Source organism: Dromiciops gliroides, chromosome 5 (genome assembly GCF_019393635.1).
Source record: "Dromiciops gliroides isolate mDroGli1 chromosome 5, mDroGli1.pri, whole genome shotgun sequence".
Taxonomy (NCBI): domain Eukaryota; kingdom Metazoa; phylum Chordata; class Mammalia; order Microbiotheria; family Microbiotheriidae; genus Dromiciops; species Dromiciops gliroides.
In genome coordinates this window covers 294,448,960-294,466,379 of record NC_057865.1, presented here as the reverse complement: position 1 = coordinate 294,466,379, position 17,420 = coordinate 294,448,960, and the positions used below count along the sequence as shown (strand labels likewise).

General features: G+C 51.0%; 1 protein-coding gene across 2 annotated transcripts in view; it reads left to right on the top strand.

Moving 5' to 3' along the window:
• The window catches only part of MPPED1 (metallophosphoesterase domain containing 1), a 104,290-nt gene that overhangs the window by 51,899 nt on the left and 34,971 nt on the right, over positions 1 to 17,420 (top strand). For both annotated transcript variants that reach the window (XM_043968763.1, XM_043968764.1), the window contains one exon: positions 7,289 to 7,514. In XM_043968763.1, coding sequence (XP_043824698.1) covers positions 7,289 to 7,514 — 226 coding nt within the window. The remainder of the gene's footprint in view (positions 1 to 7,288; positions 7,515 to 17,420) is intronic.

Below are 17,420 nucleotides of genomic sequence, written 5' to 3'. Positions count from 1 at the left end.
TTCTAACCATGTCACTCCCTACAAACTCCAGCCTCCGGCACATAGCCACACCCAAATCCTAGCAGGCCACCTGTTTGTTTTTCATTTCCAATACATCTGATTTGCTTTAAAAACAACAACAATAACAACAACAGGAGAATGTTTCACACACCAGAATGCTGAGTTCTAATCATTTTCGAATATTTGTTTCAATCGTTGGAGCAAAGCAGTTGCTTATTTTGGGCAGAAGAGACAGCCAGGAATGTTTGGTGGGCTTTAAAATAATTGGTTGGCCTTCGCTGCAATGCACCTGTGGAAACATGTTTTGGAAACATTCGATTATTAGCAAGCCAGCTCTCTGGCCTTCTCACTGTGACTTGGAGCCAGACCCGCAGAGCCTCAAGTCAAGTCCAAAGTTGGCCGTCATCGGCGAATTGAGCTGTGTGAGCAGACTGCGGGACTGGAGCCATCTGCTTTGATGGGCGTCTTTGCCCTCATTCCACTGGACAGTTGACAACTCCCCCTCTGTTCTACTTTTGTGGCCCCTGGACTCATGGCTTTGAACTGTTGATCACAGAAATCAGGAGCCGAGAGTTCGAGGTGCATTGAGCTCCAGGTTCTAGTTTGGTTTTGGGGGGTGGGGTTGCAGGAGGTTGGGGAGAGATGGGAGTGGATAATTCTATAATTCCAAGCTCCAGGGTCTAAGATTCTAAGACTCTGCTTAATTCCAAGGTTCTGAGGCTCCAATGCCATTAGGAATCTGAGAGTCCAAGGCCAGGATGCAGAGGCCCTTGGTGCTGGGAGGTAGGAACAATCAAACTACCCACCTGCCATTGTTTTAAGCTGCTTTCCCTTGGAATGGGATGGCTAACACTGACAGCAAGCTGAAGAGATGAGAAGGTCTGTCTGCTCTTTAGTCCAGCAGCCTGGCACAGCCATCGAAGGGCTAGCTTTGTGGTACCGGGTGCCAGAAGGTTGAGGCAATGAGAAGACCAGGCTCCCTGACCTCGGGAGGCCCTCTAAGGGCAGCACAGAGACAGGGGACAAGAGGGCCCAGCCTCTCCAAAGCTTTCCCTGAGTGATCTCCCTCCTTCCCCCCATTCCCTAAGCATGCAGTGCCTGCTCTTCCTGCCTTCCCCTTCCTTACACCAGATCCTACTCCCCTACATCCTCCATTCTCTCCGGGCTGGTTCCCAGCCTAAAGCATCCCCCCTCCTGGGAGCTTCTGCATTGAATAGGACATCAAGGCGCCCCCTCTTCTGATCCTCTTCTGCTGCTTCCCTCTGGCATGGAGGGTAGCCTCATGAGGCAGGGCCAGTGGAAGGTACTGGCTGCTGGGCTCTCAGCCATGAGACCACCCCCCTCACAGACATAGCACAAAGCTGGTGTCCCCAAAAAGTGAGCCATCGAGGGATGAGGATATGTGGCCTCAGCAATTCACCAAGAGACCCTCCTAGGGCTCATCAGGAGAGGAAACATCCTTGAGCGATGACATCCCAGCTCCTTGGAGCAGTGAAGTATTTAGGCCTTGACACGGAGGGATGGTTTCCCAATGGTCTCCCAGTACCTGAGGACTGTCATGGGCAAGAGAGAGGAAGAGGGAATAGACTTGCTCCGGGTGACCAAGGAGAGAGTTCAGGCATGCTCTGAGGGGCTCCCCAGGCCTCTGTGAACAGACAGCAAACCAGGTGGAGGGGCTTTGAAACCATTGACACCCCCCCCCATTTAACTGTCAGCCATTAACTGTAAGTCATTTCTCTCTTTCTGGAGGAACTTGGGGCATTCTGCCCCAGGAGAGAAGATTAGCCATATCAAATTCCCTGTGTCCTTGGCCTGGGCTGTGGGAGGCTTTGAGAGTGGGTGGCTCTTCTCTAGGTCAAGATGGCGGACGACCTCGCCATTTTTGTCCCTCTCCAGGGGCATTCTTTCCCAGTGTAATTCTGGATCCCAAAGGGTGCAGTCCTGGCAAATGTGGAAATGTGCTTTTCCCAGACATCCGGCAAGTATTTAAACAGTGAACGCGTCAAAGAGGTGCTAAAAATGCAATCAGTGGCAGTTGAGTTGGGCTGCGGCTGCCTCACCCTCCCTTTCTCCCTCCTTCCCTCCCTCCCTCAGTGCCGTCTTTGCAGAGAGCGGAATGAGAGAGAAAGGCATTAAGTGGGCATTGACTCCATCATCACCGCATTTAGACAACACTAAAACCCCGTCTAACTCAATATGGAGAGACGGAAACGGCGGAGATGATGGGAGGAGCGGGCGCCCAGCTTGTTGAATGTAACAGATTAGGCTGTTTCAAGGCAACATTTTCATTTAAATGGGATGGGGAACTGGGAGCGATAAAGAATCATCACCTTTTAGAAGATGAAGCCAGGAAATGCAGGCACGGCGTACGTGCAGCCCAGGCTCTGGAGACAGAAAACTGCATTCCTACTCCCACTCCGCCTGCTATGCCTATGGGACCTGGGGCCTTGCTGGCCTCACTTGCTTCATCTGTAAAATGGGAGGATTGGCCTAGCTAGCCTCCAAGGGCCCTTCTGGTTCTAGATCTAAGCTCCTCTGATTTTCAGGTTCTCGCGCTCGTCGTGGTCTGAGAATTACATAGACGCTCCTAGAACCTCGGGATTGGATAGATCTCAGAGGCCATATAGTCTGGCCTGCAGCCTGGACAGGACTTCCCTCCCCAACATAGTCGGCAGTTGTTTGTCCAGCCTCTACTTGAAGGCCTCCCCCCTCCAAGAGCACCCCTTCCTGCCCATCGTTAGGAAGGTTTTCCTGAGATTGAACCTGAATTGTATCTTTGTGACATCCTTCCATGTTCCACAATGTTCCATGCTCTGGGCCAACCAGAGAAAATCAAGACCCTCTAGGCATTCTGTTCTTCTCAGTACGGGAAGAGAAGGCTCAGGTCTCCCCCAAGACTTCTCTTCTCCCTGCTCAACACTCTCTGGTCCTTCACCTGATCCTTCCCCCTCCTGAGTCCCCCACATGCTCTTCACATTATCAGCAGGGCTCTTCAAGCACCAGTAGACTTCTTTGGGATGCAGAGTGCTCCTCATTCTGTAAGCACCCGAGGTAGCCGCTTGCACAGTTGCCGTCATCTGGATTTCGGCTTCAGCGGGATGTCAAGTGAGACCGTGGCTGAGGCTTCGTCCTCCTCTAGGATCACAGAGTCAGAGTGAGGAGGAGACCGGAGGCTATCAGGGCTTCTTAGACTTTTTCCTCTCGTGACCCCTTTTTGGCTGAGAAATTTTGATGCAACCCGGGGTATATAGGTATATAAAACAGGTGGACATCATTTTTCACTGTTGCCAAATTGTTCATGACCCCCCACATTCAGTTATGTGACCCAACCCACAATTGAAGAAGCTAGGATTTCCCTACCCCCTGTATTTCTGAGAGGAAGAAACTGAGGCCCATAGAGGGCCAGTGATTTCTGTTTAGAAACAGACAGGACCTCTGAGGCTGGAGTTCATGATCAGGGAAGTGACCTTCCCAGGATCACCCAAACAATCAGTACAGTGACAGAATTCAAACCGGGGTCCTCTGACTGCCAGTTCCCCTGAACCCCATTGCCTCTCTTTCAGATTCCCCTCCTGTCCAAGTGGTTCCTGGCTCTGGTCTTTGGGGCTTTGATAAATGGGCAAATATTGAATATTTCCAAATATTGGAGATTTGGAAGGGTCCCGGAATACGGATTGAGACAGCCATCATTTTGCCACCAGGGACTCCTGAGACCATTTGGAAGAGCATCCTAGCCTGTGTACCCGAGCAGGCAGCCCTGCCAAATGATGGTGAGGCCCAGCGCTCTCCATCCCACCCCCAACAAAATTCCCCACCCCGGCTGCTAGGGAAAGGGGAAAGGAGGGGAGGCCGAGTCGCTCCCACTGGAGGCACAACTTAGGAACACAGAAGTGACAGTTCCCCACTTGCGTCAGAGTCAGCGGGCGCCGCGATAACAAATGTAACCGAATCGTTAGAGTAATTTGCTAATTTGCTTAAGTAACACCCACAGACAGAAACATGACATAAATACATTAGTGCTTGCGCTGCCGGTAACCAGCTCTCACTGGCTTTTGGCTCATGGATGGATGGATCACACGAAGGGGAAGACATTTATGGAGCAGAGAGCGAGTGGCACTACCCACCCGCCTCCTTGTTCCTAGCCTTTGCCCCTGTGCTGGTATAACTGCCTGGTGGCCATCAGGCCTGGGCGCACTGTGGTTGGTCCCCTGCATACCTTGGGCCTTGCTGGAGCAGCCGTTGGGGCCACTATCCACAAGGTTCAGATCCATGCCAATCCCACCCTTCAGTGTCAGTGGGGTGGACTACCCAGTTTAGCCATCAGTCATGTGCCATTCAATGTTGTGCTTCCACCGCTATCTCATGTGTACCCTCTTCTTCAGGTACTATACTTGGGTAAAATTGGACATGTGGAGTACCTGCCCACTTTCAGGTCGTATCAGTGTCTGGCACATAGTAGGTGCTTAATAAATGTTTATCCATTGATTGATTCCCACCCCCCATGCCTTTGCTGACATGGCTCCATCTGCCTGGAAGACCCTCCTCCTCCCGCTCTGCCTCTTTCCCCCTCCTCCTCCTCTTCTTCAATCCCACCTTCACCTGTCGAGACTCTACCCCTCTTTCAAGGCCCAGCTCAAATGCCCCATCTTCTGGTAGACTTCCATGATCCTCCAGCCAGAAGTGAGCTCCCTTCCAAGAGGCTCGGGGAAGACCGGGTGATTGAGTAGGCCATTGCTAATGAGGGCCCCAACCTCTCTCCTGCTCCAGCTTAATATACCACCGCCTTTCCCCAGATTCTTGGATCTGCAATGAGAACATGGTACCCTGGTCAGTCAGTCATCAGAGGACCCTGATGGTGCATGCTTTCTTCTCCTCTCACCGACAGATTTTGGACACAATGAAAGCAGGGACCATAGATTAATTATCTCTGTGCTGTCCCGGCCCTAAGCACAGGATTCTGAATGTAATCGTCCTTCATAATGGCTGATGAAAAGAATGAATGAGACTCCTCCAGGGAGCCTCATAGGAATGTCAGACCGATGGTGCCCCAGAAACAGGGGTGTGTGAAATATTTTGAAGCACGTACATGGCGCTGCTGCTGATCAGAAGCATCGTTACTGATTACGCCAGTACCAGACCATCACTGATTTGTCTGATGCTGATGGAAATGTCAGTCAGCCATCGCCAGGAGAAGCACCCAACCAATAAGCATTTATTAAGCACTTGCTGTGTTCCAGGCATTGGCCTAGGTCCCAGGGGGAACAAGCCCAAAAGGAAACAGCCCTTGTGGTCAAGGATCTAGCATTCTCTTGGAGTGAGGAGGGAGGAGGGAGGAGGGAGGGGGAAGGAGCCCATAGAGGCATAAAAGTACATATAAAATGGATGTTCCTAGATAAGTTCAGAGGGCAATGGGTGGGGGAAGCATTAATAACTGAGAGGGTAAGGAAAGGCCTCTTACAGAAGGGGGCACCTGAGCTGAGCTTTGAAGGGAGCCTGGCATTCGAAGAGATGGAGGTTGGGAAGGAGCTGCTTTCAGAGCTAGAGTGGGAACCTGGGCAATTACAATTTGGCCATCTGCATTGGTCTCCCAGCACACACACACACACACACACACACACACACACACACACACACACACACACACACACATACACGCAGATATATATAGTCACATATACATACGTACATTCACACACATTCATACACACAGATATAGATATACACTCACATACACACACAGAGACACACATATACACACACATACACACACACAGAGGTTTCTGGAAATCCATATCATAGAATCTTAGAGTTGAAAGAAGCCATAAGGGTGTCTAGTTCAACACAAACCCGGACAGGATTCCCTTCTATAACACCCGTGCCAAGTAATTAGCCAGCATCTTCTGCCTAAACACCTCAAGGGACAGGGAGCTCACTACTTGTGAAGAGAGGGGCATACGGGTAGTAGAGTCAGTAAAGAATTCGATTTGAATCCCGGCTCCTGATGCTTATTGACTGTGTGACGTTGAGCCCGTGGCTTGACCGTCTATGATCCTCAATTTCCCCATCTGCAAAATGGGAATCACAATCTTTATGTGGGTGTCATGAGGAGAGAAGCCAGTGCTGTCACTTCATGAGGTGGCACCTTCCATCCCTGGGCAGCCGGGTGCTTATTGATGGATGAGAGTAGACTGAGACCCAGAGACGGCAAAGCCCTTTCCCCAGGCCACACAGCGCAGCAGACCTGAGATATCGGGCCTGGGGCCTCTGATTCCAGCTCCTGGGGTCTTTCTGCTATAGGCAGACCTAGGGCTGAGGGTAAAGTTGTAGAGAAGCTGGCTTTGGCTGTAGAAGGAAAAACCTCCTAACCCAGAGGGCTGCCCCCAAATTAGAGTCCATAGGTAGTGAGTCCCCACCACTGCCAGCCTGTGAACACTTGTCAGAGATGCTCCAGAAAGGAAGGCTTGGTGCTATGATGCTTTACGGTTTACAAGGCGCTTTCCTCCCCCCTCCCCCCCCATAGGTAGCGCCTGTATTATTGTCCCCGCTTTACAGATGGGGAAAGTAGAGGCACAGAAAAGGGAAGTGACTTGTCCATAGTTACTCAGCTCCCAAATGTCTAAGAAAACAAAGGGAAAGGCGTGCCATGGGTAATTTAAAAAACAAAAAAAAACAAAAACACTTTATCCTGGAATTTAAAAAAAAAACACATTTGACTTTTGTATGTGTTATGGCTTCAACATCAGGTGACAGGTTCCTCAGAGGCCTTCTGGGCCAGCGGCTCCCCCTTTTACAATGAGGAGACCGAGCCCTAGCATGAGGAAGCATCTTGGGAAAGGTCACACAGACAGGATCCTAGATTTAAAACTAGAAGAGGATGTTCTCATTTTTCAAAGGAGGAAACAGAGGCACAGAGAGGTTCCCTTCGCCCAAGGTCACAAAGGTATCAAGTGGAAATGCTGGGATTTGAACCCAGGTCCTATAACTTGACTTTTAGTACATGACACTGTCACTCCCATTTCTCTTTGCAGTGATTTTCGGCTTTGTCTCAGGTTAAAGTTAATTTACATTCTCTGAGCACCTGCCCTCTGAGGACCAGAGGAAACAACACATTCCTGTAGCGGGCACCAGATGGTAGCCAAGGGGAGCGTCCACGCTTCCCTTGGATACTCCACAAGGTAGCTCATTGAGGCCCATTGACTGCTTGAGCCCACAGAGTAGCCATTTGTTCCTGGGTCCCCTGCACGGCCCGCCCTGACTCTCAGGTTGATTTCCATCTGTTTTCCCCCAGGAAGCCTGCCTTATGAGTACAAGATTGTGATTGCTGGGAACCACGAGTTGACCTTCGACCAGGAGTTTATGGCTGACTTGATCAAGCAGGACTTTTACTATTTCCCTTCGGTGTCAAAGCTGAAACCAGAGAATTATGAGAACGTGCAGTCTCTTCTGACCAACTGCATCTACCTCCAGGACTCGGAGGTGACCGTGCGGGGATTCCGGATCTATGGCTCCCCATGGTAAGCAGGCCCCTTCCTGGGCACTGACTTGTCCTTCACTGTTGTCCTTGTCAAACCGCCATCACCCTCCAAGGGGGCATGAGGGAGTGAGCTTGGGGCGGGCGGCGGGGCGGCGGGGCGGCGCGTCAATAGGGGTGCTATGGCCCATGGCCCGCCGTGAGCTGGGAAGCTGGTGAGGGAAGGCAGTGGCCATCTCTGACAAGCTTGGGCCTGGGGAGGGAATCTGATGAAAGAAAGGATGGAACCATCCAGGAAGATCCCCAATCTCTAAGGATTGAGAAAAGTAAAGGAAGTGTCCACTTTGTAAGAAGCTTCTCTAGTCCTGACACAGAGAAACACACACATACACACACACACACACACACACACACACACACACTCCACCCCACTGCACAAATCAAATACAAAATGGTTACCCTGCTGCTGCTGAGAAGTGAGCAGACCCCACCCCACCCCGTCCAAGGTTTGTGGACAGGAAGGGGGAGAAGATCTTCAGCCATTGAGCATTCATTCTTCAAACATTGATTCAGAGTCTAGAATGTTAGGCACATAGTGTTAAACCCGAGGGGACACAATAGCAATAGTGCTGGGATCACAGATTCAGAGTTAGAAGAAACCTTAGTGGCCATGGACTCTAACGCCCTCTTTTTACAGATAAGGAAACTGAGACCAAGAAGGTTAAGTGACTTGCCCAGGGTCATAGAGCTACTGAGTGTCAGAGGGAAGATCAGAACACATCCTCCTGACTCCAAGGCCAGTAGCCACACCAGCCTCCCCTCACGGAGCTCCCAGTTTAGCAAACATACACACACGTTTTGAGTCATTTTTCAGTCATGTCCAAGTCTTGATGACCCCATTTGAAGTTCTCTTGGCAGAGATGCTGAGGGGTTTGCCATTTCCTTCTCCAACTCCTTTTACAGATGAGGAAACTGAGGCAGACAGAGTGAAGTGACTTGTCCAGGGTCACCCAGCTAGTGTCTGAGGCCAGATTTGAACTCAAGCCAGACCTGGCTCCTATTTGCTGGCCCTCGATGTAATAGGATTTAGCCCAGAATGAATACATTTGGTCCTTATGACTTTGGGTCACTAGCCTTCTCTGGGCCTCAGTTTCCCCATCTATAAAATAAATGGGTGGAGGCTGAGATGATCTCTGAGGGACCTTCCAGCTGTAATCACTGATCCCCTGGGTAGCTTCTGGGAATAGGCAGGTGAGCATCCCTCTGGCCTAGGCCCCAGCCAGGCCTCACCTGAAGTATTGTTTTCTGTTCTGGGGCCCGCACCTTAGAAGTGACACGGAGGGCAGCCGGGATGGGGAAGGGCCTTGAGACCATGTCATATTGGGTGAACAAAGGGATGCTTATCTTGGAGAAGTGAAGTCCCAGATGATAGTCACATTCAGCAGACAATGTGAATTGTGTGTCCGACCCCTAGCAAGCGATTGATAAATGCTTGTGGACAGGAATCATTGTGCAAGACCCTGGGGGCAGAACTAGAACCAAGAATTGTCAGGGTGGAGGCTCAGGGGATCTTCCTGAGGGGAGGGGCTGGTGCGCCTGGGTGAGGGATTCCCTAGGCCTAGTAAACACGCGTCACTCCCCTTCAGTGCTTGTCCCTCATCAGGCTGAGGCCAGGCTCTGCCGTCAGGCTGGTCCGGCTAATAGACTCAGAGGCAGGACACGAGCCGCCTATGCTGGTGATGCAGCCTTGGCGTTCATGCGCTGATACAATTATTTATAATGCCCATCAATTATTCAGCTGCTTTACTGCAGTGTCTGGAGGCCGGGCTTTCAAACACCTTCCGCTAAATCTGCTATCTTCAAATTGGTATTCTGCAGAACCCTGGCCTTCTAGACCACCCACACAGGGGTTCCATGACCATGTTCCACATGAACCTTTGCTCTAGAACAAGAAGTCGTGAATGCCTCAATCTACTGTGTGGCCTGAGGGGAGGACCCTGGGCTTGGGGACCGAGAACCGGGCCTGGTCACGGCCCTCCTCTCTCTGGGCTCCTGTTTTCTCTCAGCTGAGATGGAGGCATTGGAATAACCCATCTCTCAGGTCCCTTCTAATTCCAGAGTATGGCCTATGTCAAAAGGCCTGGTTCTGGTGTTAGAGGTGTTCTTGTTGTTGTTCTTGTTCTTCTTGTTGTTGTTGATTTGTGTCTGACTCCTCATGACCCCTTTTGGGGTTTCCTTGGCAGAGACGCTGGAGTAGTTTGCTATTTCCTTCTCCAGCTCATTTTACAGATGAGAAAACTGCGGCAGGCAGGGTGAAGTGACTTGTCCAGGGTCACACAGCTAGGAATTGTCTGAGGCTGGATTCGAACTCAGGTTTTCCTGACTCCAGACCTGGGGCTCTTTCAAATCCCTCTCTGAGACCTGCTACCCGTGTGACGATTCTCTGTATGTGGCTGGATCTCAGTGTCCTTATCTCCAAGATGAGGTTTGACCAGACGGTCTCTGAGATCCCTTCTAGCCCTCAAGCTCTCAAAATGCTTCATGTGAGAACTAGGAGCTGGGATGGATTCAGCCTCGCTGGTCTGCACAGCCCTCTTCATGCATGAGCTCATCTGATGCCTACTGTGCTTCTGGGAGGCAGCTGCTCTCACTGTCTACATCCTCACACAGGGACACTGAGGCCCAGAGAGAATAAGCCGCTTGCAGGTCCCACTGCTCAGAAGCAGCAGGAGATGAAGCCAGATCTGCTTCCACATCGGGAGGGCTGCCCATTAGGCCACACTGCCTCCCTAGTGCTTTCCAATGGCACCTTCGGGAGGCATGGAAATAGGGATCTCCCAGAACCCCCCTTGGCCCCAGATGCTGGGCCCCAGCCTCTGTGGGGCCTACGAAGGTCTGTCCAACTCAAGGGTGTTTTCTGACCAGACACATTTGGGAAATGTTCCCTGCGCTAATTGCAGTTTCTCCTGTGTGGCCGGCACTTCCTTTGCTGTCCTAGCCGAGGCCACCGGTTACATTTTATCTGGTGAAAGAGCAGGGGAAGGGACTTGGCTTCACTTGGCTTTGCGAGGGTCCTTCCGATCTCCTCTCAGCAGCCCATGAGTGACTCTGGGATGTCAGCCACTTTGTCAGGGGGAGACGAGCCTGTGGCAGCCACACGGACCCTCCAGGTCCCACCTCCAGGAGCAGGTGTTCTAGTCAGTGAGGGCTGGGGGCTGCACTTTGACCAGGGCTACAAAGATGAGCAGAAGTGGCGCTTCTCAGGCCTAGAGAGGCTGCTGCCCACAGCCCTGATGGTGGCTCGCCCAGGCCAAAAGGCATCAGCCACCCCACTTCTGTGGCCTCCTGCTATGCCCTCCTGCTCAGCATCCTGAGAGTCTGTGGAGCTTTGGCAATGCCTCGTCCTGCGGATCCCCAGGTGAGCAGAGTGGGGGCTTCCTCGGAAGAGGCCAGTCGATGTGGCCCAGACTTTCTCCGGAGGCTAAGAAGCCTTACCCAGTGATTCATGATCTGTGAATATTACTGTCTTGCTGGAGTCTCCAGACTGCCCTGTATAGCAGGTGCTTTTTATAAACAAGGTCAGAGAGCCCAAGGGGCCTACCCAGACTCCCACAGGCAGCATTTGAACCCAGCTCCTAGCCTTAGGGCATGATTTTCTCTGATGGCACAGGCTGTGACTCTCTTGACAGCCTTCCACCAAAGCTCTCTTTAATGCCATAGGCCATGAAGTGGGGAGACACCACTAGCACCCATGAACAGCCCCAGGGCCCACTGGAGCCCAGGGGACTCCTCAAGGTCTCACTGGCCTTGGCAGATGCCAACTTGCTCGCTCCATCACTCTCCCCCTTCAGCCTCTGCCCGCAGCCTGCCTCATGTGTACTGAAGTAACTCAGCAAATGCACAGCCCCCAGTGTCCCTATGACCAGGCCCACCCCCTCAAGGCTGCCCCCGGCTCATCTTCTGGCAAGTGTCATGGTCTCCAACTGACCAGGGCCAGCCCTGAGACTACATCCCGAGGTCCTGCAACATCCCCCCACTTCCAGAACCGAAGATACCTTTTCCTGCTGTAACTTCTGGAAGACACCCATTCCTCCCTTCTGCCCCATCAGACCCACAAGCACCAGAAGCTCTTGAGATAGAATGTCAGGATCCTATAACACTGAATGTCAAAGCTGGGAGGGACCTCAGAACAGGGGATGGCAGAGCTGGGAGGGCCTTAGAACAGGGGATGGCAGAGCTGGGAGGGGCCTTAGAACAGGGGATGGCAGAGCTGGGAGGGGCCTTAGAACAGGGAAGGTCAGAGCTGGCAATTTCTCTAAAATATAGACCACTGGGCCGTACCACACCCCTCCCCTGGTTATTTCACATTACTCCCTTCCACACACTCTAATTTCAGCCCAAGGGCACTCTTCATCCTCCTCTGCTCTCAGTGTCACACTGGGGCCCCTTTGCCTTTGTGCAGGGCCTTCCCTGTGCCTGGAATGCACTTGCTCTTTAGCTAGTGTCCTTCCATGCTCAGCTCCCTGCAGGGGGATTTTCCCCGATCTTCCAACCTGTTCATTCCCTTCCCCTCTGACTGTCCAGCACTGCCAGAGGGCAAGAGTGGTATCTCCCACCCCTCCCAGGAGAACATAAGCTCTTGGAGGGCAGGAAGTTTCTGTGTTTGCCAGCACGAAGTTCAGGACTTGGCACGCAGCAGCGGCTTCCTCAGGGTGGCCTGACTTTGGGTTGCATCAGCTCCCTGCCGTTTCAGAGCTTATAGTCCAGGAGAAGTATTAATACGCCTAGAACAATCATGGAAACGAGAACATGCGAGTTACCGGCTATGCGACCCCAGGCCAGTTCTCCCCCGGGAGAGGCTCAGCTTCCTCCTCTGTAAAACTGGCCAGTTAGATGGGAGCCCCTTGTCCTCTGTGGGGGAGAGAAGGCTGGAGAGACACCACCGGTGGGAGATTTAGCAGAGGCTTCCCGGGCAGTGGCAGAGGCACCGGAGATGGGCATTGAGGGGCGGGATGGAGAAGCACAGGTGCAGAGGGCAGCAAGCATTCATATTCTCTGGTAACAAATAGGAGACGGAGCCCCGGGAAGGGGAAGAAGCCTCCCTCTCTGCCTTACTGACTCGCGGAGGGTCACCTGTCCATCGTGATGACAGTGGACAGGGCCTCTTGTTTTGGGAAATATGGCCGTGCTCAGCCATCCTGTTGGGATGGATGGTCCGCCAGTGAAGACGGAAAATGGGCCTGTTGGTTATTTTCAGATTGATGGGAAGCCTATTGCCCTAAAGATCATCATTAATAAGATGAAAAATGGAGATTAGTCGAGATGGGACATCAGCGGGAATAGAGTGGGAAGGGTCATGTCACAGCCTCGCGACGGCTGAGTGATGTACTGACCGACGACGACGGGCAGCCCTGGTGCAGAGAAGGATGGCTGCACACGGAAGCTTTCCCTGAAAAGCGCCCTTGCCTGTCTCCACCGCTCTTCAGTTATTCAGCTCCCTTTCTTTCTGTTTCTTGTGCTTAGTGTCCATTCCAGAGAGATGGAATATTAAAATCCTAGAATCTCGGGGCTGGAAGAGGCCTCCAAAGGCACCCCATCCAACCCCTTCCCTGAAACAGGGAGTCTCCTTCTACCGCGTACCACACAGAGGGTTGTCTAGCGTCTGCCGGGGCCTGTCAGGAAGTTTGTTCCTAGGTCAGATCTACCTCCATCCTTCTGTATCTTCTCACCGTTGCTCCTACATTCGATGTCCTACCCTCTGCAAGGGGCAAATTGGCTTCTGCTTCCAAAACACCTCCCCCATCCATCCCTGGGCAAGTCGCTTCTCTGTGCCTCAGTTTCCCCCGTAAAAGGTGACTAAAAGGATGGACTAATTGACCCCTGAGGTCCCTTCTAGCTCCAAGCCCTTGAGAAGAGAGTTTACAGCTGGAAGGGGAACGAGGCATGGCCAATGCAAGCGTCTGTCATCTGAGGCATGATGGCAAAAAGGAAATGCTCCGTTTCCACCAGGTTTTAATGTTTTCCCCAAAGCCACACAGAGAAGGCCAAGTCTCAGAGAAGCAAGGTGACCTGGACAAGCTCACACAGCTAGTGAGTGCCAGAGGTAACATTCGAACCCAGGCCTTCTGATTCCAAGACCTACATTCCAAAAGTATACGAAAGGGAGTAGGATCTTAGGGTCATAGGCCAAGAACTGGAAGAGGTCTGAGGTCTTTGAGTCCAACCTCCTCATTTACAAATCAAGAAACTGAGGCCCAGAGAGGAAACGAGTTGCTGTTGGTTGAAATAAAGCTGGAATTGTAGGCATCGATAGGCCTTGAAATGCCAGGGTGAGGAGTTTGTGGGAGATACAAGTTTAGAATCCTAGGTGAGGCCTGGAAGATGGTCTCATCGAACCTCTCATTTTGGAGCCAGGTTTCTGCTACCAAGACCCCCATTATCTCGAAGTAGAGATGGGGGATGCCAGGCCTGTCTTTTCTCTGGGCACGTGGACAAGCAGGGGGAGGGATGTGGCACCATTGATGAGAGCCCAAGTCATCTACACCTCCAGGATGGGGCCAGGCCATCTGCTGTGTCAGTTGCTCACCTCCCCATCCTTAAGGGCATGTCTCTGGTTTAGGTGAAAGACACCAGCTCACAGTGTCGGGTCCCAATTAGCCAGAGACTATAGACATGCTGCCCTTCGGTAGAACAAAGCCCCAGGCCAGGAGGAAGCTGGGCTGGGCCAGGCTCAGAGCCCCTTCTTTATATAGGCCCCCACCCTTTCCCCAACCAGGCGGGCACTGCTGCCCAGAGGCATCCTGCCTCCAAAGCAGGAGCCCACTTACCCAGACGGATGGGTACTCAGCCCCCAAAATGCCGGAGATAATTAGGGAGGGATCTCCCTGGCAGAGCCAGCCTGGGGCCACTCCAGAGCACAGCATGCAAGGAGAGGCAATTATTTTCCATTCTTTGGGCATCCTGGGGGCGTCCCCAAACCCCTCCTTGCCAAGCTCAGCCCCTTCCAGGGAGCTATGGCTGTCTGCTTGCCCACAGGCAGGAAAACCCAGGCTTTTGTTAATGACTAGTGAAATCCTCCTTCAGAGTTTGACTACAAGCCCTGGGTAAGAGCCGGGCCCCTGCCTCTGCGAGCTCAAACAGAACTATACTCCCCAGTTATAGGATACACTCCCCCTCCCAGCCCTGACCTTCCCTGTTCTAAGGCCCCTCCCAGCCCTGACCTGCCCTGTTCTAAGGCCCCTCTCATCTCTGCCATCCCCTGTTCTAAGGCTCCTCCCAGCTCTGCCATCCCCTGTTCTAAGGTCCTTCCCAGCCCTGACTTTCCTTGTTCTAAGACCCTTCTAGCTCAGATATTCCCTGTTCTAAGGCCCTTTCCAGCCCTGATATTCTGTTTTCTAAGGTCCTTCCCCAATTTGATATTCTATGTTTTAAGTTCTCCCTCCCAGTTCTGACATTTTCTGGTCCTAAGTAAAGGTAGAATAACCCCAAAGGTCAGTAGTACTTGGGATGAGCTGGTTTTTTATATCGAGAAGAAAAGGAAGAAGCAAGTGTGTCCTGCATTAACCTGGCTGGGGGCCCAGCACTGTGGGTTTGTGTCTGCCTTGCAGTGGGTGTCCTTCATTAATCTGAACTAAAATAAAGCTAAGGAATAATGGATTGAAACACCTTTTTTATCATAAAAGCATTTTATTATTTTCCAGTTACGTGTAAAGATTTCTAGTTCCAAATTTTTCTCCCTCCCCCCTCCCCAAGACAGAAAGCAATCTGATATAGGTTATATATGTACAATCACATTAAACCTATTTCTGCATTAGTCATGTTGTGAAAGAAGTATCAGAATGGGAAAAACCTCAAAAAACAAAAAACAAAAACAAAAGTAGAAACATTATGGTTCAATCCGCATTCAGAATTCACAGTTCTTTTTTCTGGATATGAACATTTCCCATCATGAGTTCTTTGGCATTGTCTTGGATCACTGTATTGCTGAGAAGAGCTAAGTCTACCGGAACACCTTTAACCACCCATTTCTCTCTCTGTGACCTTGCAATGACCCTACTCCCTGGCAGTCTTCCTCTCCCAAGAAGACATGGGTGACCCGACACCCCCACCCAGGGCTGGAAGACTCACAGGACTTTACACCTGGAAGGGAGACTAGAATTATACACCAAAGGCTCATTCTGCTTTGTAAACTGAGGCAAACAAACCTCCGTGCTACAAATACACACCCCAAAATATCCTTGAGAATTTAACCAGCAAACTGAGTGAAACCCCAGTACCCTCATCGACCAGGCCAATATCCTCAATTGCCCAGATTTAATAACTGATCCATAAAAATCTAAGAACATTTTGAATGGATGGCATCCTCCCTCCAAACTTCATGGAGAGCCAGTGGAAAAAATCAGCACCATGCGGGAGCACAATGCTTGTCATCCCCATCATGCAACTGGAGTGATGCTCTCAGTCGGCCTAGAGAAGATGAGCTTGCAGCCCAATGCTGCCCTTCCATCTACCTGGGCAACCATCAGTGGGTCAGTCAACTCTCATTTAGTAATCTTCTGCAAAACATTAAAGATAGAATGAGCAGTCAGAAGGTGTCTTGTCCTCTGACAGTTTCTAACTGAACCCTATCAAAAAAGATGAGAATGAGGGGATGGCTAGCTGGCGCAGTGGATAAAGCACCAGCCCTGGATTCAGGAGTACCTGAGTTCAAATCCGGCCTCAGACACTTGACACTTACTAGCTGTGTGACCCTGGGCAAGTCAGTTAACCCCCATTGCCCCGCAAACAAAACAAAACAAAAGATGAGAATGAGATGGTAATATTAATAAGAATAAGAATCTGTCTATAGTGCTGCAAGGTCATATCAGCTCTTATCTCCTGCTGCCCTAGTCAGTCCTCAGGGGCTGGGCTGGATAACTCTCTCCTCTGGCCTAACTGCCCCTCAGTTGTCCTCTCAGAAGCCCATATGACAAAATCTTTTGCTATTTTCTGCCAGCCTCACAGGGTGGGTGGGACTAAGTGTCCTCAACCAATCTCAATATCTTCCCACTTCTTCCCAAAGCTTTCCCTACCATTCATTGACTATGGGCTATTGTATCTAGTTTAATCCATTCGATGGACTGATTGATTCTGCAGAGGTGCCAGATCACCTGATAAAGGTGTCTTATGATTTAATTCTTTTAAGTGGGTTGGAGTGATTTTGATAAATTCGACTGACCCCCCTCCCCCACCTTTACATCTCCATCCCAAGCTAGTGAAGAATCAGAGGATCTGTAAAATAGAAGAAACGAAAGGTTTTTGGTCACCGAGTTCCCATTTCTCACTCTGTGGAAGAGTCCCTTCCAGAGCATCCTGACAGGTGGCCGCCCAACAAGTTCAGCAGCATCTATTAAACACTTCCTCTATGAGAGGTACTGGGCTAAGTGACAGGGAGACAGAGACAAAAACACTAAAGCAGCATACCACATACACACACACAAATAATTATAAAGTGATACCAAGCAATTTGAATGGGGAGAGAGGGATAGTTCTCTAGACTTGGATCCTGAGATTGATATTTTTCCATCTTTTAAAAAAATTTTACTGATGCCTTAAAAAAAAACCCATTACTTGCCTTTCTCCTCCCCAGTAAATGCCTCTCTAGCAAGATATAGGTACAATTAATCAGCCCATTAGCCATATATGAAAACGTATGCCCCATTCTGCACCTGTAGTCCACCACTCCTCTGGCAAGAGACATCAAGCATGCTTCACCATCCGTCCTCTGAAGTCACAATTCAACATGTCCCTGATTAGAGTCCCGAAGTCTTTCAGTGTTGGCATCTTTTACATTGTAGTGGTCATGAGATGGGCATTTTAAGCAGCTTCCCAAGCAGGACCAAGCATCCTGCTTGGCTAAGGAAAGCTCCTTTGAAGCTTGGCATAGGCCACTGACCTACCAGCAGTGTCT